This window comes from Hemiscyllium ocellatum, chromosome 11 (genome assembly GCF_020745735.1).
Source record: "Hemiscyllium ocellatum isolate sHemOce1 chromosome 11, sHemOce1.pat.X.cur, whole genome shotgun sequence".
In the NCBI taxonomy this organism is placed as follows: domain Eukaryota; kingdom Metazoa; phylum Chordata; class Chondrichthyes; order Orectolobiformes; family Hemiscylliidae; genus Hemiscyllium; species Hemiscyllium ocellatum.
Window position 1 is genome coordinate 51,787,400 of NC_083411.1, and position 23,446 is coordinate 51,810,845.

The 23,446-nt window shown below is 41.5% G+C and overlaps 1 protein-coding gene across 1 annotated transcript in view; it reads right to left on the minus strand.

Moving 5' to 3' along the window:
* LOC132819984 (sodium- and chloride-dependent neutral and basic amino acid transporter B(0+)-like) overlaps positions 1–23,446 on the minus strand; it is a 60,118-nt gene that overhangs the window by 24,526 nt on the left and 12,146 nt on the right. Inside the window, exons 5-11 of the mRNA XM_060831918.1 lie at positions 23,031–23,169; positions 21,957–22,088; positions 20,867–20,900; positions 19,391–19,531; positions 17,283–17,511; positions 15,393–15,518; positions 11,862–11,980 (exon numbers count right to left, since the gene is read on the minus strand). Coding sequence (XP_060687901.1) covers positions 11,862–11,980; positions 15,393–15,518; positions 17,283–17,511; positions 19,391–19,531; positions 20,867–20,900; positions 21,957–22,088; positions 23,031–23,169 — 920 coding nt within the window. The remainder of the gene's footprint in view (positions 1–11,861; positions 11,981–15,392; positions 15,519–17,282; positions 17,512–19,390; positions 19,532–20,866; positions 20,901–21,956; positions 22,089–23,030; positions 23,170–23,446) is intronic.

Sequence of the window (23,446 nt, forward strand, 5' to 3'; positions counted from 1 at the left end):
ACCGCTGTTATGAATTGCTTTGAATATATTTGCGTCCTTCTTTCCATAATACAAGCAATACTGTATACAGACTCTCACATTATGGAACCATCAGTGCACTGTATAACTGAAGCTTAACATCTCTACTTTTGTATCCACTCAGCCTTACAGCAAATGATAAATTTATATTAGCTTTCCCAAATATATAGGTGAGGACTGCAAATGCTGGAGATCAAAGTTGAAGAGTGCGGTGCTGGAAAAACACAGCCAGTCAGGCAGCATCTGAGGAGCAGGAGAGTTGATGTTTTGGGCATAAGCCCTTCATCAGGAATGAGGCTTGTGGGCCAAGGGGGCTGAGAGATAAATGGGAGAGGGATGAGGCTGGTGGGGAGGATAGTTGAGAATGCACTAGGTAATATATCTCCCTCCCCACCCCTATCCATGGTCCATAAAGACCATTCCTTCTGCAACTCCCTTGTTCAGTCCATGCCCCCACCAACCCACCCTCCTATCCTGGCACCTTCCCCTGCCACCAAAAGAATTGCAAACCTCCACCCACGCCTCCCCACTTACCTCCGTCCAAGGCCCCAAAGGAGCCTTCCACATCTGTCAGAGATTTATCTGCACTTCCACACACATCATCTACTATGTCTGTTGCTCCCAATGTGGTCTCCTCTACATCGGGGAGACAGAACTCCAGTTTGCAGAACGTTTCAGAGGGCATCTCCAGGACACACGCTCAAACAATCCCATTGCCCCATTGCCGAACACTTTAACTCCCCATTCACTAAGGACATGCAAGGCCTGGGCCTCCTCCACCGCCAAACCCTAACCACCCGATGCCTGGAGGAAGAATGCCTCATATTCCACATTGGGACCCTCCAACCACATAGGATCAATGTGGATTTCACCAGTTTCCTCATTTTCCCTCCCCCCACCTTATCCCAGATGCAACTTTCCAACTGGACACCACCCTCTTGACCTGTCCTACCTGTCCATCTTCCTTCCCACCTATCTACTCCATCCTCCTCTCTGACCTATCGCCTTCACCCCCAACTTCATCTACCTATCGCATTCTCAGCTACCTTACCCCCAGCCCACTCCTTCTCTCATTTATCTGTCAGCCCTCTTGGGCCACCAGCCTCACTCCTGATGAAGGTCTCATACCCAAAACATTGATTTTCCTGCTCGTTGGATTCTGCCTGATCTGCTGTGCTTTTCCAGCAGCACACTCTTCGTTTTTCCTAAATATATTGGAGGGTTGTTTTTCAGACTGGAGGCCTGTGACCAGTGGAGTGCCACAAGGATTCCTGCTGGGTCCTCTACTTTTTGTCATTTATATAAATGATTTGGATGTGAGCGTAAGAGGTACAGTTAGTAAATTTGCAGATGACACCAAAATTGGAGGTGTAGTGGACAGCGAAGAAGGTTACCTCAGATTACAACAGGATCTTGATCAGATGGGCCAATGGGCTGAGAAGTGACAGATGGAGTTTAATTCAGATAAATGCGAGGTGCTGCATTTTGGGAAAGCAAATCTTAGGACCTATATGCTTAATGGTAAGGGCGGAGGGAGTGTTACTGAACAAAGAGACCTTGGAGTGGAATCGCTGGTAGATAGGATCGTGAAGAAGGCATTTGGTATGCTTTCCTTTATTGGTTAGAGTATTGAGTACAGGAGTTAGAAGGTCATGATGCAGCTGTACAGGACATTGGTTAGACCACTGTTGAAATATTGTGTGCAATTCTAGTCTCCTTCCTATTGGAAAGATTAGATTAGATTATTTACAGTGTGGAAACAAGCCCTTCGGCCCAACAAGTCCACACCGATCCGCCGAAGCGCAACCCACTCAGACCCATTCCCCTACATTTACCCCTTCATCTAACACTATGGGCAATTTAACTTGGCCAATTCACCTAACTTGCACATTTTTGGATTGTGGGAGGAAACCGGCGCACCCGGAGGAAACCCACACAGACACGGGGAGAATGTGCAAACTCCACACAGAGAGTCACCTGAGGCGGGAATTGAACCCGGGTCTCTGGCGCTGTGAGGCAGCAGTGCTAACCACTGTGCCATCGTTGTGAAATATGAAAGGGTTCAGAAAAGATTTACAAGGATGTTGCCAGGGTTGGAGGATTTGAGCTATAGGGAGAGGTTGAACAGGCTGGGGCTGTTTTCCTTGGCACGTCGGAGGCTGAGGGGTGATCTTATAGAGGTGTACAAAATTATGAGGGGCATAGATAGGATAAATAGACAAAGTTCCCTGGGGTCAGGGAGTCCAGAACTGGAGGGCCTAGGTTTAGAGTGAGAGGGGAAAGATATAATAGAGACCTAAGGGGCAACTTTTTTCCACACAGAGGGTAGTACGTGTATGGAATGAGCTACCAGAGGAAGTGGTGGAGGCTGGTACAATTGCAACATTCAGAAGGCAATTGGATGGGTATATGAAAGGAAGGGTTTGGAGGGATATGGGCTGGGTGCTGGCAGGTTGGACTAGATTGGGTTGGGATATCTGGTCAGCATGGACAGATTGGACTAAAGGGTCTGTTTCCATGCTATACATCTCTATGACTCTATATGCTGCATCTGCACAGTAACTTTTGATTGTCACGCATCCTTCTGTCTCTCAGAGTTCTGCAATCTCTAATCATTTTGATATGATGTTTTATTTTTTATTCTTCCTGCTAAAAGGGAAACACTTCATGTTTTCCTACATTATACTCCATTTGCTACATCTTTGCCCACCGACTTAAACCATCTTTCTCTTTTTATAGCCCCCTTATGTCTTCCTTGAAAATTACTTTCCAATTTTATGTCATCAGCAACTTTGGTAACTGTGTCTTCTACTGCTTCATCTATGTCATTGATGTAAATTGTAAATCATTCAAATGCCAGAATTGACCCTGAGGCACGCCACTTGTTACATCATGAGAACCTGAAAAAAAAACACATTTGTGCTGACTCTCTGTTTACTATTAGCCAGCTAATTTTCTGTCCATGTCAATATGCTAACCCCTGTACCATGAGCTCCTATGTTCTACAATAAATATTAATGTGACACTTTATCAAATGCCTCTGGAAATATAAGAAAAAGTACATCCACCATTTCCCCATTATCCAAACACTCATATTATTTCTGACATAATTCTAACAAATTGGTGAAATATGTTCTCTCCCTTCACAAGACCGTACTGGCTCTATTTGACTACTTCAAAACCTACATTGTCATGCCACAAATTCCTTAATAATAATTGCTAACATTTTACTTATGATAGATAGTAAGTTAACTGCTCTGTATTTCTTTCTTTTTGAATAAAAGATTTATATTTTCTAACCCAGTCAGAGAGTCAAAAGGTGTGGTGCTGGAAAAGCACAGCTGGTCAGGCAGCATCCAAGGAGCAGGAGACAATAGACAATAGGTGCAGGAGTAGGCCATTCAGCCTTTCGAGCCTGCACCGCCATTCAATATGATCATGGCTGATCATTCCTAATCAGTATCCGCTTCCTGCCTTATCTCCATAACCCTTGATTCCACTATCTTTGAGAGCTCTATCCAACTCTTTCTTAAATGAATCCAGAGACTGGGCCTCCACTGCCCTCTTGGGTAGAGCATTCCACACAGCCACCACTCTCTGGGTGAAGAAGTTTCTCCTCATCTCTGTCCTAAATGGTCTACCCCGTATTTTTAAGCTGTGTCCTCTGGTTTGGCACTCACCCATCAGCGGAAACATGTTTCCTGCTGCCAGAGTGTCCAATCCTTTCATAATCTTATACGTCTCAATCATATCCCCTCTCAGTCTTCTAAACTCAAGGGTATACAAGCCCAGTCGCTTCAGTCTTTCAGTGTAAGGTAATCCCTCCATTCCAGGAATTGACCTTGTGAACCTACGCTGCACTCCCTCAATAGCCAGAATGTCTTTCCTCAAATTTGGCGACCAGAACTGCACACAGTACTCCAGGTATGGTCTCACCAGGGCCCTGTACAGCTGCAGAAACACCTCATTGCTTCTGAACTCAATCCCTCTTGTTATGAAGGCCAGCATGCTATTAGCTTTCTTCACTACCTGCTGTACCTGCATGCTTGCCTTCATTGACTGGTGTACAAGAACACCCAGATCTCTCTGTACTGCCCCTTTACCTAAATTAATTCCATTGAGGTAGTAATCTGCCTTCCTGTTCTTGCCACCAAAGTGGATAACCATACATTTATCCACATTAAACTGCATCTGCCATGCATCTGCCCACTCACCTAACTTGTCCAGGTCACCCTGTAATCTCCTAACATCCTCATCACATTTCACCCTGCCACCCAGCTTTGTATCATCAGCAAACTTGCTAAGGTTATCGCTGATGCCATCTTCTATATCATTAACATATATTGTAAAAAGCTGCGGTCCCACACGGATCCTTGCGGTACCCCACTGGTCACTGCCTGCCATTCCGAAATGGAGCCGTTTATCACTACCCTTTGTTTCCTGTCAGCCAACCAATTTTCAATCCAATCTAGTACTTTGCCCCCAATACCATGCGCCCTAAGTTTACTCACTAACCTCCTATGTGGAACTTTATCAAAAGCTTTCTGAAAGTCCAGGTACATTACATCTACTGGATCTCCCTTATCCATCTTCAGAGTTACATCCTCAAAAAACTCCAGAAGATTAGTCAAGCACGATTTCCCCTTCATAAATCCATGCTGACTCTGTCCTATCCTGTTACTACTATCCAGATGTGCCGTAATCTCATCCTTTATAATAGACTCCAGCATCTTTCCCACCACTGAGGTCAGACTAACTGGTCTATAATTTCCTGCTTTCTCTCTCCCACCTTTCTTAAAAAGTGGTATAACATTAGTCAGTCTCCAATCCTCAGGTACCGATCCCGAATCTATCGAATTCTGGAAAATAATCACCAACGCATCCACAATTTCCCGAGCCACCTCCTTCAGTACCCTGGGATGTAGACCATCAGGCCCCGGGGACTTATCAACCTTCAGACCTAACAGTCTCTCCAACACCAAATCCTGGCAAATACAGATTCCCTTAAGTTCAGGTCCTTCGGTCACTGCTACCTCAGGGTCTTCCCCAGTCTTGTGTCTTCCCCAGTGAACACAGATCTGAAGTACCCATTTAATTCTTCTGCCATTTCTTTGTTCCCTGTAATATATTCCCCTGTTTCTGTCTTCAAGGGCCCAATTTTAGTCCTAAACATTTTTTTGCCTTGCACATACTTGAAAAAGCTTTTACTATCCTCCTTTATATTATTGGCCAGTTTACCTTCGTATCTCATTTTTCCTCTGCGTATTTCCTTCTTAGTAATCCTCTGTTGTTCTTTAAAAGCTTCCCAGTCCTCTGTTTTCCCACTTATCTTTGCTATGTTATACTTTTTCTCTTTTAACTTTATATGTTTCTTAACTTCCCTCGTCAGCCACGGCCACCCATGCCTCCTCCTGGGATCTTTCTTCCTTTTAGGAATGAACTGATCCTGCAACTTCTGCATTATACACAGAAATATCTGCCATTGTTCCACCACGGTCATCCCTGCTAAGGTATTGCACCATTGAACTTTGGCCAGCTCTTCCCTCATAGCTCCATAGTTCCCTTTATTCAACAGAAGTACTGTCACTTCCGACTGTACCCTCTCCCTCTCAAATTGCAGATTGAAACTTAATGTATTATGGTCACTACTTCCCAATGGCTCCTTCACTTCGAGGTCTCTGACCAATTCTGGTTAATTACACAATACTAGATCCAGAATTGCCTTCTCCCTGGTCGGCTCAAGCACCAGCTGCTCTAAGAATCCATCTCTGATGCACTCCATAAAGTCTCTTTCTTGAGGTCCAATACCATCCTGATTCTCCCAGTCTACCTGCATGTTAACATTCCCCATAACAACTGTAGTAACATCTTTACCACAGGTCAATTTCAGCTCCTGATTCAACTTACATCCGACATCCAGACTACTGTTTGGGGGCCTGTAGATGACTCCCAAGAGGGTCGTTTTACCCTTAGTATTTCGCAGCTCTATCCACACTGACTCTACATTCCCTGACTCTAGGTCCCCCCGCGCAAGGGACTGAATATCGTCCCTTTCCAACAAGGCCACTCCACCCCCTCTGCCCGTCAGTCTGTCCTTACGATAGCACGTGTAGCCTTGAATATTCATTTCCCAGGCCCTGTCCACTTGAAGCCACGTCTCAGTTATCCCCACAATATCGTATCTGCCAATTTCCAAAAGAGCCTCAAGCTCATCCATCTTATTTCTAATGCTTCGGGCGTTCATATACAGCATTTTTAATTTGTTACTGCTCTCACCCTTCCCATCAACCCCTATTCCACTCAACCTTACAGCATGATCCCTTTTTGAATTTTCTGCCTCATTGATACAGTTGTCTTTCTTGACTTCTCTTGTTCTAACTTTTCCTTCAACTTCCTTTTTGTACATCCAGTTTGTCCCCTCCCCCCCGCTACTTAGTTTAAATGTAGCGGTGTTGCAGTAGAAAACCTGCCTGCCAGAATGCTGATCCCTAACCTGTTAAGGTGCAAACCGTCTCTCTTGTAGAATTTATGTTTGCAACAAAATGTACCCCAGTGATTCAAGAACTTAAATCCTTGCTTCCTGCACCAGTTCCCCAACCACACATTCAAGTCCATTATCTCCTTGTTTCTGGCCTCACCAGCCCGAGGAACTGGAAGCAAACCAGAGATAACCACCTTGGACGTCCTGCTTTTCAGCCTTCTTCCTCGTTCTCCAAAGTCCCGCTGTAGTATGTGCCTCCTCTTCTTCCCGACATCATTTGTGCCGACATGTACCACCACCTCTGGCTCTTCACCCTCGTCCTTGAGGATTTCCTGCACTCTGTCCGCGATGTCTTTCACCCTGGCACCAGGAAGACAACACACCATCTTTAAATCCCGTCTGCTGCCACAAAAACCCCGGTCAGTTCCTCTCACGATGGAGTCCCCTATTACCACGGCTCTATGCGATGTCCGACTCTTCCGCTCTGCCTCTGCGCCAACTTTTGATTGACAGACCTGGCCGCCTCGCGGACTGGCAGTGTCATCAGTCTCCACTGTTTCCAACAGCTTCAACTTGTTCCTGACAGGTACTTCTCCCGGGGTCTCTTGCACCTGTCTCCTCTCTGCCTTCCTCATCGTCTGCTCTCTTCTGCTCTCTTCTGGCATGATTGGTGTAATGACCTCGCTGAAGGTCTTGTCCAGAAAGATCTCATTCCCTCGGATGAGCCTAAGGTCCTCGAGTTCTTTCATCAGCGCTGCAATATGCTCGGTCAATAGCTGAATGTGCACACACTTTCCGCACATGTACGAGTCAGACACACCAGAGTCGTTGACCTCCCACATCAAGCACATAGCGCACTGAACCAGCTGGGCAGTCATGTCTTCACCCTCTTCAACTGTGGCGTAATCACTTCACTCAACCTCCTTTTCAAAGACTCCTGAGCTGAAGCCTCACTCTTCGATTAAAAACTTCCTTAGACCCTTGTTTTGTAGCAAGCCTGTGGACTCTTAATTTAGGTTCTTAACACACCCACTCTAATAGCAAATCACTTACCTTCCCGACCGACTTTGCGCTCTGCCTGAACTTCCGCCCAGCTCCCGCCGCTCTCTGCTGCGAAAAGAGAGAGTTGACGTTTTGAGCACAAGCTCTTCATTTCTGATTAAGGGCTTAAGCTCAAAACATCGACTCTACTGCTCCTCAGATGCTGTCTGACCAGTCGTGCTTTTCCAGCGCCACACTTTTTGACTCTAATCTCCAGCATCTGAAGTCCTCACTTTCTCATGTCGGCCCGACCAAGTAATAATTGAAGTTTCCTTCCGTAAAGGACATTAGTGAACCAAAGGGGTGTTTCTAACAATCAACAATGGATTCATTTGAATTCATTAGACTCTTAATTCCAGAGTCTATTGAATTCAAATTATACCACCTGCCGTGGCAGGGTTCAAACCTGGATTCCCAAAACATTCCCTGGATCTCTGGATTAACAGTCTACCGATAATACCAGTAGGCCATTGTCTCCCCTAAGGCTAGGCTAAGCTAAGCATGTTTGCAGACAATGAGGAGAAAATTCTGATGCCGATGATCATGACATGATGCTGAGTTGCAGCATCTAACATCAAGGCAACTGAGTTACCAGTCAAGAGCAACTGAAAATAACACACTTCTCTTCAAATCGGTATACAATCACCAGGTCAGAATGAGTTGTCAAACCTCCAAAACGATTTATTGATGGTTGGATTATCAATCTTCTTAATTCACATTTTTATTGTTTGTTGGTAACCTCAGTCAATGCAGAAGTTGAACCTGTGTTGTTGGTGCCCCTCTCCCCCCGCCCCCCCCCCCCCCCCCCATTGTAAATCAGCCATCCAGGAGAAAGTGAGGACTACAGATACTGGAAATCAGAGTCAAAACGTGTGGTGCTGGAATCATCCTCCTGTTAAAGAGCTTATGGTCGAAACATCAACTCTCCTGCTCCTCAGATGCTGCCTGACCGGCTGTGCTTTTCCAGCATCACTCTCTTTAAAACCAACCATCCAGCCAACTGAGCCAAAAGAAAACAGTGTGGTGGTGGTGGATAAGCAGGAATATCATAGGGGATAGTGGAGGAGCTGATCATCACAGGAGGAGACTGAAGAGAAACAGAAGGAACATCGGTGAAAAGGGAGAAGGCTCGGAGAGGTGGGGAGGGTATATAATGTAGAGGAGGAGGGTAGAGTGTGAACAAATCAAAGGAAACATTAACGGCCGCATCTTTCTCTTAACTGGCTCATACAGAGGGCTAGCAGAGAATGTGCACTATAATGGGAAGGGTTCAAGATCTCTTCCTGCACAACGCAATTATACCCAACAGAAACAGAAATTGAAGAATATGATTGCACAAGGCCTCATTTGAAGGCTTGGCAATGAAGGGAAGCTTTTGCTACAGATTAAAAGTGAATGAACAATCCTGTGTCTCAAACATAATTTCTCTCAGAGAGAAGCACTTGGGTGCACCAACAGTGACAATGGTGGTGGAGCTGGTGGGAAGCAGAGAGTATTCCACATACAGCCATGCAGGAGCAGTCACAGGTACATGTATCTGGAAGTTAAGGGCATAGGGATCAGGCTGTTCTGCCACCTGCGGAATTCTAAAAGCAAAGGAATGTGGATGCTGGAAATCTGAAACAAGAACAAAATTTGCCAGAGAAACTCAGCAGGTCAGACAGCTTCTGTGGAGAGAAAGCAGAGTCAACATTTCAGGAACAGTGATCCTTCTTCAGAACTCATTGTTGCTAGGAAAAGATGGGATATACACTGAAGACAGGGATTGGGAGAACGGAGTGAACAACAGGTGGAGATGGAGCCCACACAAAGAGAGAACACTTGTTGGGCAGACAAAGGAATGGATACTGTTGAGCCTGGGCGAAAGAAAAGTTGCTTATGGGGACCATTAGTGAGTGAAAATGGGTTAGCTGCGATGAAAGGAGCCCAAGGTCATCTGGAAACTCTGGTCAGCATCCCATTTCCATTTGGGGTCCCTGCTGTTGTCAGGACTCGATATCAAGTTCAATATTTTTCGGGCCTGAGCACCTTCATCCATGCCATCCCTCCCACTGGGCCTGACCTTGTCAAAACAGTGTTGGGGCATACATAATGGTAAATTCATTGCTTTTGGATCCAATATTCTATCATAATAACAATCTAACTGTTTGAACATAGGACAGAAAACATTTCTTCTGGTATGCACTATCACAAATTTCCATATGTACCAGTTTAGTAAATGATTCATTGTAGGAACAAAACATTGAAAATGATTTGACATAAACCACTGAAAAGTGCACCGTCAAGACTACAACAATGTCTCATAAAAGTTCAGGGATATAACTTTGATATTTGTTACAATCTGGGCTACTTCAGACACAATGAGAGGTGTACCAACGCCAAATTAGACAATGGCTGTTTGGCTGCACTTACAAAAAAATTACAGAAGAAAACATCATCAATATCAATCCAGATGAATATTGGTCAACAGTAAGAAAAAAGACAATGAATGATTCACAACTGAGGGCATTTTGGAAAGTTATTATCAAAGTCCGGCCTGATGGGATACAAAACGTGCCAGATGTGCTCCAAGGGATTTAGCCAGACAAGAATGAGCCAGGGACCCTCAAGAGGCATGCTTTTCAAACATAAACAGATGCTTGTAGCTGAAGCTCTTTAGTAAACTCTATTGCCTCATTATACCAGGGGCATATGGGCATAGGGTGAAAAAGGCCCCTGTACAGCTCACTGTGTATTGCTCAGTTCACAACAGAAAAATCGAGAAGACTGTGAGGGTGTATCAGGCATGTCAAAGTCAGCCACCACATCAACAGAAAAAAAATTTCTCTACCCTCACAAGATTCCAATATATCTTTGGTTGAAGCTTGTAACAGATTTACTTACCATCCACGGTGACAATTTTCACCAAGTCACTGAGTAATATTCCAATTTTCCAACCACCAGACATTGGAAGGATTACTCAACTACACCCATGGTAATCACCATAAGTATAAAGTGCATTGTGTACCTGGAGAAAATATCTGAAATTGGATCATACTGCACTGATAAATATTTTATGGACCTAGGGTACCTTGGATGTGTACTACATGGGGTCTAAATCATGTGACAGCCTCACCACATTATCCCAGACCCAATATTTTTGCTGAATGAAATGGTTCATACTATTCAGCCATCCGTCATGAAATGAGCAACTGGACACCATCTCCATATTGCCATGTCACACTTCATAACAATACGTCTAGGTATGGGCTTTCTATTACCAGCAACAATCACATTAAAAAGCAAGTCAGGACACATTTGCCAAGTCATGAACAGTCCAATTTCCTGTAAATATGGGATAAACATCTTGAACATTCAGGCAGAATAAAAACAGCACTCATTTGACATCTGGGTGTGGAATTATCTAGTTTGTGAGAGTGGTAAAAGGTTTGAATCATACATCCCATCCAGGGAACATGGTCACCCACAGAAGTACTCAGAAAGTGCAGTGAGCCTTAAACCCAAGGAGTCACAATATCTAATGGAACAATGGAAAGAGGAATAGAAAATAATTTGGGGAATTGTACAACATTCTAACATTGAGCATTCTGACTGTGCACAGAACACCACCAGAGGTAAACTCAGGGAGTGAAAATGTTGAACGCAACCATGAAAGTAATCTCCTCTTTAACAAAAGGAAAGTCACCAAAATATCAGTGAGCCAAGAACAGTCAGTTGATAAATCTAGATCACAGGACAGAAAGAAGATCATGAGATCTGGAAGGATTATTAAATTATTGATTCATTATACAACCACTTAAAGTCTTAAACAGTTCAATTCTTAAACTCCTAAGCACAGTGACCTATTTTTGGAGTGATAGTTCTCACAACCAGTCTGAGATATATTTATTTTCATTCATGTATGTTATAGGAATATAGTAATATCATTTTAAGAAGAACATGCTGATGAGCATATAACCTTGATATAATACATGTCACTGACAGCTATAGACTTGTTCAGTGTGTAGTACATATTGCGAAGGGAGAGCAGCTATGCTTCCCTGTAACAACTAACCGCGATAACGAACGTGTCTGCTGAGCAATTTTATGACATAATAAACTGAACCGTGGTCCTGTTTCCCAGTCCTATTGTAAGAGTGGATTATCTGAGAATAAACTCAGAATCACATATGACATGATCACTGCACAACATTAAACAACTGCAAAAAGAAAGGACCAGAACACTAATGCCTTCTTTATTTTTTCATCCTGTGAATTTGATCACCTTTTACAGTTACTGAGTACATGTGAAAACAGCTGATATCACTGAAATACAACCTACCTGTGTCACACATAGAAGGCCAAGCAGATAAAATAACGAACAAACACCAGCTGTCAGAAGAAGGCGCTTTGATTGGACCAATGTAGGGAACTGGTCTTGCAGGGCTGTCATAACTGTTTCTAATGGAAGAAAATGTCAAATGAAGACATTAATTAATAACTTGCACAATGACAGGACAAAACACCACTGGACACACCAAAGCCCTGGAGTAAAAGGTTTCTGCATCCATTTTTCTGGCTCTGAGATATGTATTTTTCCCCCAGTTGTATTTTTCCTGTTGCTCTGATGCAGAGGAAAACTGCATCATCGTTATCCTCAAATATCACGTAGGGTGTTTCAACATGAGTGAGTTTCAACATGAGTGAGTTTCAACATGAGTGAATAAGTTTGCTGACCATCCTGCTCCCTGTAAGGCAGGTAAATAAAAATCCCCATCTCTTGAACAGCAAGATCTGTCTCAACGAAAAGATAAATTCTAGGCATGAGAGTAAAGAAAAGATATAGAACATTAACATCTGAGATTGAAAATCACCACAATAGCTATTGGACAGAGGAACATAGAAATTAGGAGCGAGTGGACAATTCAGCCCTTCAAACCCACTCTACCATTTGTCACATTCCTGGCTGTTCTTATTGTGGTCGCAATTCCTGCCTGTTTCCCACAGCCCTTTGTCCCATTTTTCATCAAAACATATCTATTTCTTTCTTGAATTTGTTGATTGATTCTGCCTCTTCTGCACTCTGGGGCAGTGAGATCCACAGATTCACAACCCTGTCAGAGAAATAGTTTCTCCTCACCCCAGTTTTGAACCTACTTCCTCTCAGGCTATATCTATGACCTCTTGTTCAAGACTGTCCGACAAGGAGGAATATCTGTTCCACATCTACCTTATCAATCCCCTTGAGCATTTTATGTGTGTCAATCAGATCATCCCTCATTCTTCTGATCTCCACATCCTTCCTCAAGTAAAGAAACCAGAACTAGATACAATACTCCAAGTATGGTCTCAACATCATCTCATAGAATTGTGACAACATTACTTTTATAAACCAGTTCTTTTGCAATAAATGCCAAGATTCCACTTGCCTTTCTTATTATATGCAGCCCCTACATCCCCACTTTCTGTGATTCATACACAAGGACACCCAGATCCCTCTACACTGAGGCACTTTGAATCTGCTTCTGATTTAATTAATAATTTGCTCTTTCATTATTGTTGCCAAAATATGTAACCTCGTACCTATCCACGTTAAATTCCATCTGCCAGATTCTAGTTCATTCTCTAGCTGTGAATTTTGTTTTGTTACATTCTGTCCCTCCTGGCAGCTCATTGATATAGATTGTCAACAATTGATGTCAGAGGATTGAACCCTGTGCTACCCCAATAGTTACAGTTCGCCAGAAGGACCCATTTATCCCGCCCCTCTGCTTTCTGTCAGTCAACTAATCCTCTATCCGAACCAATACTCTACCCCAAACACCCTCCGGTCTAACCTTTTGTATCAGTCTTAATGCAGCACCTTATCAATGTCTTCTGGAGGTCTAGATATAACACATCCACCGTGTCCCCATTATCCAACTTGATAGTTACATCCTCAAAAATTCCAACAATTTTGTCAAGTTCAACTTGTCCTGTATGAAACCATGCTGCCACTGGGGAATTGAGCTTTGTTGTTCCAAGTGGTCAGTTCTCTCCCTTATTATTGACTCCAGCAACTTCCTCACGACCGAGGTCAAACTAATTGATCTACAATTTTCCATGATTTGCCTATTTCTATTTTCAAATACAGGCTTCACATTAAAGTGTTTCCAAATCACTGGCACCTTTCCAGAATCGAGGAAATTTTGGAATGTAGTAACTAATATATCCACTATCTCTGCTGCCTTAGGGTGCAGGCCATCAGGTCCTGGGGACTAATCTGCCTTTAATCCCATCAGTTTACTTAATACCTTTTCCCTAGTAATTTCACCGAGTTCCTCTATAGTAACTGCAGATTTTGGGAAGAAATTATAATCTTCCACTGCAAAAAGACACAAAATACTGGTTTAGTGCCTCTGCCATTTCTGAGTTTCCCATAATTACCTCACCATTTCCACCCTCTAAAGGGCCACCATTTACTTTCACTACTCTCTTCCTTTTTATATACTTATAGAAGCTTTTGGTATCAGAGCTTATGGTTTTTGCTAGTTTCCTTTTATTGATCTCCTGATTCTCCAGAGTGTCTCAAACATTTGCAGTATGATATGCCCTAGTTTTTGTCTTTATGTTATCCTCGACCTCCTTGTTAAGCCATGGATTATCTTTTACCTTTCTATAATTCCTTTTCCTCTCAGGAATATACTTTAATTGACAGGTATTTAGTAACTCATTGAGCATTTGCCACCATTTTTCAAATGTCCTGCTCCTTTAATATTTTTCCTCAGTCCCCCAGGGCCAACTGCTTTCTCAGGCCTGTATAATGACTTTTGGCCAACATTAAAACTCCTGTATATGACTCTGTCTTCACTCTTGCCATCTGAATTTGAAACTATAGAAGGTTGTGATCACACCTTCCAAGATGATCCTTAACTACATGATCATTTACCAATCCTTCCTCATTACACAATACCAAATGTGAAGCAGCCAGTTGGTTCCATGACACGTTGCCATCAGAAAGAATCCCTCAGACACTCTATGAATCTTCCTTCAATACTACCCTTGCCAAGTTGATGAATCCAATCAATATCTATGTACAAATCACCCATAATTTCTGTTGTGGCTGGCTCATAAGCCCTCATTACTGCCTCATTTATACTAAGCCCTACTTTGGAAGTACTGTTTGAGAATCTGTAAATTATTCCTACCAAGGGGTTTCTTCCCTTGCCTTTTATTTCCACTCAGATTGATTCAACATCTTGGTTCGTAGTGCCAATATCTTTTCTTAATGCACCTTGATATCTCCATTAACCAATAAAACAGCTCCACCTCCTATTCCTACTTGCCTATCCCTTTGGAATACTCATTACCCTAGGACATTTCACTCCCAGTACTGATCTTCCTGCAACCACATTTCAATAATCTTCACCAGGTGGTGTGACTGGTCTCTATTTGTGTTGTCAGGTCATCAACTTAACTCTGAATGCTGCATGCTTTCGCTAATAAGTTCTACTGGTTTGTCTTTCTCTTTTAATATTTGCTCATACACTCTCCGTTCTTACTTACTAATAACACTGAACCTCATCTCTCTCATTTACTCCAACTCACATTTTGATCTTCTATGATGCCTTCCCTCACCATCGCTGTTAGTGCAAATTGTATTGTGAAATCATTTGGATGCCGATGCAACTTTTCCCCAATTTTTATTTTGATGCAGGTGCTAATCATTTAAGACTAAGAGCTGCATTCTTCTTTCAGACAATGAGGGAACAATTGCTACAAAGAAATGTTGTGCGTTTGTCCACTAACATCACCAACAGCACTTTTTTGCCCAACACTGTCACAATTTCTTCAAAAGAAATGATTTTTTTAAGTGATGCAATGCCATTTTTACCTAAACCTGCAAACTGTGTGTCAACTCCCAGAGTGAGCAGCATGAAGAAAAATGAAACAGACCATAATGGTGCCCACGGTAACTGTGCAAGGGCCTCTGGGTAGGCAATGAAGACCAAACCGAAACCTGAACAGTGAATAGAATTGAAATGACACAATGAATGTTGCTATTAACTTGTTGTTGACATTCACTTCATTTAATTTATTACAGTTGCCAATATTAGCCAACATTTGCAAAACTATTCATGTCACCAAAGTTGTGCGGATATGTGTTTACAATAAAAAACATTAGTTATTATGTATTTGTAATACTAATCACTTTCAATTCAGAAATTATAATATTTAGAAGCAGTGAACACTGAGTTCAGAGTGACATTTGCAATCTAAGCAAAAAAAGAATCTCTCTAATATATTGGTGAAACTGGCATTTTAAAACAGGGAATAATGTTGGAGAGTAGAGAATGGGGAGAAATAATTGAACGGATAATTTAGAGTGTTCTTAAATGGTTAGGGATTGTAAAGTGTAGTTGTACAAAGAGACCTCAGTCTCTTGGTGCTAAGTCACTGAGGGTTAACATGTGTGTGCAGCAAGCTATTAGGAAGCCTCATGGAATGTCATCCTTTATTGCAAGAGGATTTGAGTACAGGGATAGTGAAGTCTTGTTTCAGTTGTATAGCAGCTTGGTTAGGCCACACCTGGAAACTGTGCACAGTTTGGTCATTTTTTTCTCAGGAAAGATGTCATTGCATAGAGGGAGTGCAACAAATGTTCAGCAGACTTGCTCCTGGAATGGTAGAACTGTCCGATGAAGAAAGATTGGGAAAACTGGGCCTTACTCTCTAGAGTTTCGTAGAATGAAACTTACAACGTAGTTAAAGAGAACAACAGAGTAGCTGCAGGTAAGATATTTCCTCTGTCTGCAGAATCTAAAACCAGCGGCCATAATTTAAAACTAAGGGGGATGCCACTGAGGGCCAAGCTGACAAGAAATTAGTTTATTCAGAGTGTTGTGAAACATTGGAATTGTCCAGCACAGAGGGCTGTGGAGGTCAAGATTTGAGTAGATTTAAGATTGAGATTATTATATTTCTGATTCTCAGTGGTGTACAAGGTCAGGGAATGGAATGAGTAAAAAACATTGAAATGTTTGATCCTTCATTATTACATGGAGTAGTGAGGCAAACTACTCAGACTGAGTGGCCTACCCCTGTTCCTATGTTCCTGCCTCAGTTCAGGCTGTCAAACCACTCAGTGCTCAGACTATTGGAGTAATCAGAATGTGTGAACTGTGTTTTATTGTAACTTTACCTGGTCATTAATTACTTATCACAGCATCATCAACCGATACAAGTGGCTTAGCACAGAACATTTCCATGTTTCTTGCTCTTCATATTAAACATTTTTTAAAATGTACCACTGTCAAATTGAATATTTGAGCACATAATATGATCAGTTACTAATCGTCAATAAATAAAAACTGTCTCTGATTCACCTAAAAGCACAATATTATGGAATTCATTCAAAATTTACTTCTTAAATATAAAATGTGGCTCATATGAAATGTAATTCTAAGGTAAATAGCAAATCTTACAGCGGATTATAATGTTAACTGAGTGCTTTTGAAATTTACTATTCTGTGATTATTTCAAAAGCTCACTTTTAAGAGCTAGGGTTCAACCCCGGGCATACCATTGCATTATTCAGCTCCAATCCCTGTCCAGTATAAACCAAACATCATGGCAATGTGTCTTCAGAGCCTGGCTATCAGTTTGGATCTGAGGATTGATTATTGTGTCTGGACACTAGAATCACTGGAATGTTGGGTTGAATCACTTCAGAGAGAACATTAAAGCTGTCTGACCCTTGACAATTTTAGCAGCTCTAGTTTACCTGACTGGGCAACCTCTGAAACGGGCTTATCTTGTATGTGAGCCATGTGTCCCAGGATGGAGAAGATGACAAATCCAGCAAACACACTCGTAGCACAATTAACAACACAGACAATGATGGTATCTCTGTAGCAGTTATTGTGGAACTTGTTGTAAGACGACAATGCTACTAAAGTGCCCCAACCCACTGAGATAGAAAAGAAAATTTGAGTCGCAGCATCTTTCCAGACCTGGTAAATACAAAATAGAATAGATGTCTGGAGGGAAATGAAACACAAACATGTACAACAGATAAACGACATTAATGTGAAGGTAATGAGAACTCGTGTGGTTAATCCATGGTGAACTGAGCAAAGTAGCTCCCTCTGGTCAACAGTAACTCTTCTTAAACAGAACAGTCATCACTACAGTCATCACTACAGTTAAATTTCCTCTGGGATATCTGACACAGGTCTTTCTGGTATAATGAACGTTTCATTAACACAAATTACCTGTACCGTGATTGACGATTGGGGATGCTTTTCTAAAGTGCAAAAATTCAAAAAGTATGTTGGCTAGAACATGATTACATCGGCAACACTGTAAGTGCTCCTTGTATTGCGTGATTCTTGCATAGCGCAGGGTCACACGGAACGTGACTATTGCACTATCGAAGACGTGACTGTATACTCTTTCACCAGCCATGGTTTTCAGTGACTGACTCACTTGCAGTATTGTACTGACCATAGTTAATTCCATTCTTTTCGTGAAAGTAACAACAAAGAACACCTTTTACCATAAATAATGATCACTTTCATATTGTAATAATATCACAGTAGCTTAATATCAACAGGAACCAGTAAAATTACACTGTAATTTCTAGGATTATGTAAACAATGGTTAAATGATTTAAATGGAAATCAAAATCCAATTCCTGTCAGAAAAATTAAGCAATAAATAGTGTTCACCATTGTCTATTCACAAAGACTGCTGTATCTTTGGACTGAATACAAAATTCCAGCCATCATTATCCAGTATGCATGAGGACACTGTCAGCTTCACAAATGTGGTATTGCCTAGTCTGCCTATTTGCATTCACTGGGCTCCATGATGTTTCTGTCCTTATGCTGTTGACTGAATCACCTCGGAGATTTGTTTCAAGAAACATGACATTGAAATAGCCTTTTAATGACATGCCAAGCATTTACTTACTGCCAGTCACAATTTCTGGCACTTAAACTACCTACTGGAAGAATGGAATCACAGCTTGGAAGTCACCCACTCAAACTTACACTTCCTTTTCTGTCTCAGTCCTTGCACTGTTATATTCCAAGTACGATAATCTGACTGGTTCAAGATATAATCAGTTGCTTTCCAATGTTCACTCCAATGTAGATTTCAGATATAGACAATGTTCTTTCATTTCCATCTCCCACTTCCAGGTACTTGCAGCACCAAATATCATTGACATAGAATGGATAAGGACAAGGCTCATCAAGAGTGGCTCTTTCTATTGCCCTGATACAGCAAAATGTGGGTCAGTATTTGCTTTGTAGGTCAATGAGGTATTTCACCTGAAACTCCTGAATCATTTCCAAGATTTCAGAAAGGAGGAGGCATGAAGGAAGAATTCTATTGCATCCCAATCCCTATCATAATTCCTCATCAATTTCGATCCTCTCGTCCATCATAGCTGATGCCCTGACCTTCTTTCCTGTTAATGGCAGGATGATATAGACCTTAAACTGACTCTTTGAATTCATCACAAGCTTTGTTAAAAATTTCCAAGAATTGAATTAAGGACTCAAAAGCAATACACTGATTTTAAATCAATGATGAAAGTGAGGACTGCAGATGCTGCAGATCAGAGCTGAAAATGTGTTGCTGGAAAAGTGCAGCAGGTCAGGCAGCATCCAACGAGCAGGAGAATCGACGATTCGGGCATGAGCCCTTCTTCAGGAATGTCGATTCTCCTGCTCCTTGGATGCTGCCTGACCTGCTGCGCTTTTTCAGCAACACATTTTCAGTTTAAATCAATGATGACAAGCTAACAAAGTAAATGTGCTGAGGCACGAATCGATTCAACTAAAAATACTAATGAGACTCAATCATTCATATTGCTGTATTTACCTCAGCATCAGCCAGTCTGGAGAAGTCTGACTGGCTTCCGATGTAGAATTCAATTCCTTTAGAAGCTCCCTCCAGGGTAACCCCTCGGATCAGGAGTATGGTCAGAACCACGTAAGGGACTGTCGCAGTGAAATAAACCACCTGAGCATGGAGAGCACCTTGTTAGATTTTCCTGTATTACTGGTACAACAGAAGAAAATAAAACCTTGAAGCAGTACAAGGCCATGTGGCCCCACCATGCAATAAGATTCTGCCTGATCACCCTGACACTTGCCCTCTCCAGAACCTTTGACTCTCTTGTACATCAACAATTTGTCAAACTCTGCCTTGCATATATTCAATGATCTGACCTCTACTGCTTTCGGAGGAAGACTATCTGAAAGATTAAAAATTCCACTTCATCTCTATCTCATTTGGAGAACCTTATTTTGTAACTGTGCTCCCTGTTCGAGATTCTCTGAGAAGGTCAAGCTTTCTAAGACCATTCGAAATCTTTGAAGATCATTTCTCGGTCTCCTAAATTCCTGTGAGTACAGGCTCAAACTTATATTTTCAAAAGAATTAATACAAAGGTTCACTGAACTTTCTCCAATACAAATATACCCCCTAACTAAGGAGACCAAAACAGTAGCTGCTGTACCTTTGTAGCAAGCTTTGCCTACTTTTATACATCATTCACCTTGGAATAAAGACAATATTATCCAACCAAATGGCAAATTAAATGGATTCTCATCAATGCATCGAAGGGAACAGATGACAAACTGAAGAGGAATAGTAACATGGAAGATGTACGCAAGGATTGCGTTTTCATCTAGTTCACAGGGTTTGCATGTTGAGACTTTGTTTTGTGATACCTTGTTATAATGTGCTTATTTAAACACTGCTAAACCTATAGACATGAGGATCTAAAATTTGAATTTAGGCAACAAAATATGAAGATTTTTATTACAACAAAATGGTTTCTCGATTTAAAAGAATACTATAAAATGGCCTGTGAATCATACTGCTGAACATACTGCTGATTTGCAGAATTAACTTGCAGTTGAAAGATGAGGACAATAGAGTTTTCATAAGATAAACACTGATACATTAATTGACCATTTGAACAAACGTTGAACTAATACATGGCATGACAATTTACGTAAATTAGATATCCTTCTTAAAGGAAATACCATTGGATTAGCCTGTCTTCAATCATATCACCATATTACAATTGATTGGACATTTTTTTGTAGTTAAGAACCCTTTCCCAGAAAATATCATTAGATTAATTCGCTGTAAATCATATGTGATTGGTCTTTCTTGTAATTAAGACTGTACTATTTCTTTAAAAACATGTAAATAATGTGTAATTTTCAAATGTAATTGCGCAACTTTTCCCCAGAACACAGAAGCTTCAATCTCTGTGTTGCTGGATAGAATTGCATCAAGGTACCTTAACTGAATCAACTAATGACCCTTGTTTTTTGAATAGACCGCATTTGTCGATTCCTTTGACCGATCTCGAACCCTTCTTAAGGGGACACACGTCTTCAGACATAATAACAGAAATTACACAATGAAAAGAATCAGTTAAAGGTCATTCTTACCCAAGAAGCTCACTTCCTCACTGGGTAGGTACATAAAAGACACAGCAAGTTGTTCCTGACGTCAAGTTGGACCTTATGAGATTTCTCACCTGATTCTGCATTAAATCTCACCTTAGCACAGGCTGCTCATGTCACTAACAGATTCCACCCACAGTAACTGCTACACAGCTGTTACAACATATTCCTTCAACATTAATAACTACTAAAGGCACATTACACTGGAATGTCACATGTTGTGATTCTTCTAACAGCCTTAAAATTACATTTGCTCTTTGGTTTGGAACCTATCCAACAATACAACGGGGATGAAGGTCAGAGCTTTGTTAGTTAACCTCTGTTGTCCTCCAACCTATCACAGAATCTTCCTTTTACTCACCGAACCATATTCCCCATGTCCATTGTCTTAAGAAACCTCTTAAACTGTTATTTATTTCTCTCGGTCAGATGAAAGTCCATGGAAGTGAAAGATTAGCTCGGTTTGTCTTGACAGGTGCTTCACAAGCTGTTGAGCATTACCAGCATTTTATTGTTTTCACCTAATGATTGTTCCTCAGGTCTCAGTCCCATTCTCATGTCCAGACAAATCTCATTTCACTCAAATAAAACCCTGATCCTATCCTTCCCCATCACCGCCACCACACCCCCCTCCCCCACTCCCCCCCCCAACCCCCAATCCTTCCTCAGCCTTCCACAGCAATTGGAAATTCACCCAGAATTCCAGTGTCAGTGAGTGAACCCTTAGAATGAGGGACACATTGCAGGGGTTTGGGGAAGTTGCTGTTCTTTCCCTCAGGAGAACGTTCTTCAGATCTCCCTCAGGCCTGAAGTGTTGATGAATTATGAATCTCCCATTTCCCATAGAGACACTGTTAACATCACCTGGGAGATAAACCAGACACTTCACAAATTATTTATCGTTTCTAGCTTTACTGTTACTTTGTCACGAGTTTTAACTCTATTTATCACCAATCATTTACCTTTCCTGAGATTTGATTCCTTTTGATAATGCTGCCCCAACTATTAGCCAGGCAAGAAGCAGACAGAGGGCTAAATACCAGATTACCTCCCCAGTCTCATCCATTGAACTGGAACGGCGTAAAACTGCTTTACTACAGAAAATAAGAACAAAAACATGTAGTAAGTTAGGACACTCTTCATTACACACAGATGTTTTTAGACATAGTGCATCAATGTATTTAACAAACAGAGTTGTGTAATATCTAAATTAATTTTTGATTTATAGAAGCTTTGATTCTTGCACTCAGAAATAAATGTGAAGTTTGATATTCTGTATGACATTTTTTTCCTCGTGTGTATTGATATTTTTCAATGTAAAGCTTTGTTCAAACAAGTTGATGAGATTCCCTGCAGCTGAAAATGTGTTGCTGGTTAAAGCACAGCAGGTCAGGCAGCATCCATGGAACAGGATGCTGCCTGACCTGCTGTGCTTTAACCAGCAACACATTTTCTGCTGTGATCTCCAGCATCTGCAGACCTCACTTTTTACTCGGAGATTCCCTGCAGAGCTGTTTCTGACAATGTTTCACTGACTGCTTCACAATGCACTGTGAAACCTATCTGGTTTAGTCACTATGTCTTCCAATGAATTCAGCTCCTTCATCTTCCTACACATGGTATCTACCTCCAGACAGTTAATCTAAATCCAGTCCCAGGACTGTGTGTTAAAATAATAACTTATTACAATTAAAAGCAGAGAAATGAACATCAGTCACACATGATTCTAACCATTTCATGTTTAAGAATTCTGGTCATGAATATTATCCTTGAAGAGCAAGAAAACAAAGAAAAGTGTTTTGCTTTATAAATATTGTCAAAGTTACAATGCTTAGAAACCAGAGGAATATTAAATAGTAAAAGTTTCCTTTCCATGATGCCATTTTGTAACAAGTGTGCAATGTAAATAATACCTCAATCAAAATGAAACAGCTTCTCTCTCATTAAACACATATAAACAAACTAACCAACCCAAGAGGGGTTACTGGCCCAGCTGTATAGGTTATTGGTGCAGCTATCTGCAGCAAGGTACTTACTCCCAGTATTGCTCACTCGGGCCCTGGTGAGGATTGGAGATTTCTGATCCATTTGGACAAGATCCATTGTTTTCCTGCAGCTGTGTTATATTAACGATTTCAAAATATCCATCAGTCAGAGTGAGATTGCAGAGAGTCTCTGGAAAATATGTTTCAGTATTATACATCAATTTTGCATTCCATTTCAATATAACCAGGGTCACTGTTTCACTCTGACTGAATTAGTTAATCCTTTTGATTACATGGGTAAGGTTATGCATAGATCAGAACACAGAGGTACAGTCCGTGCACTCACTCTCAGCACAGTCCTGCTCTGGTGTTCAATCTGCTTAATCTCTTGTTGGATAAAAGTCTGCATAAAAGTAATTAGAAAACCAAATTAAAATGGTACTGTATATAAAAAGTTACTTCAAAAG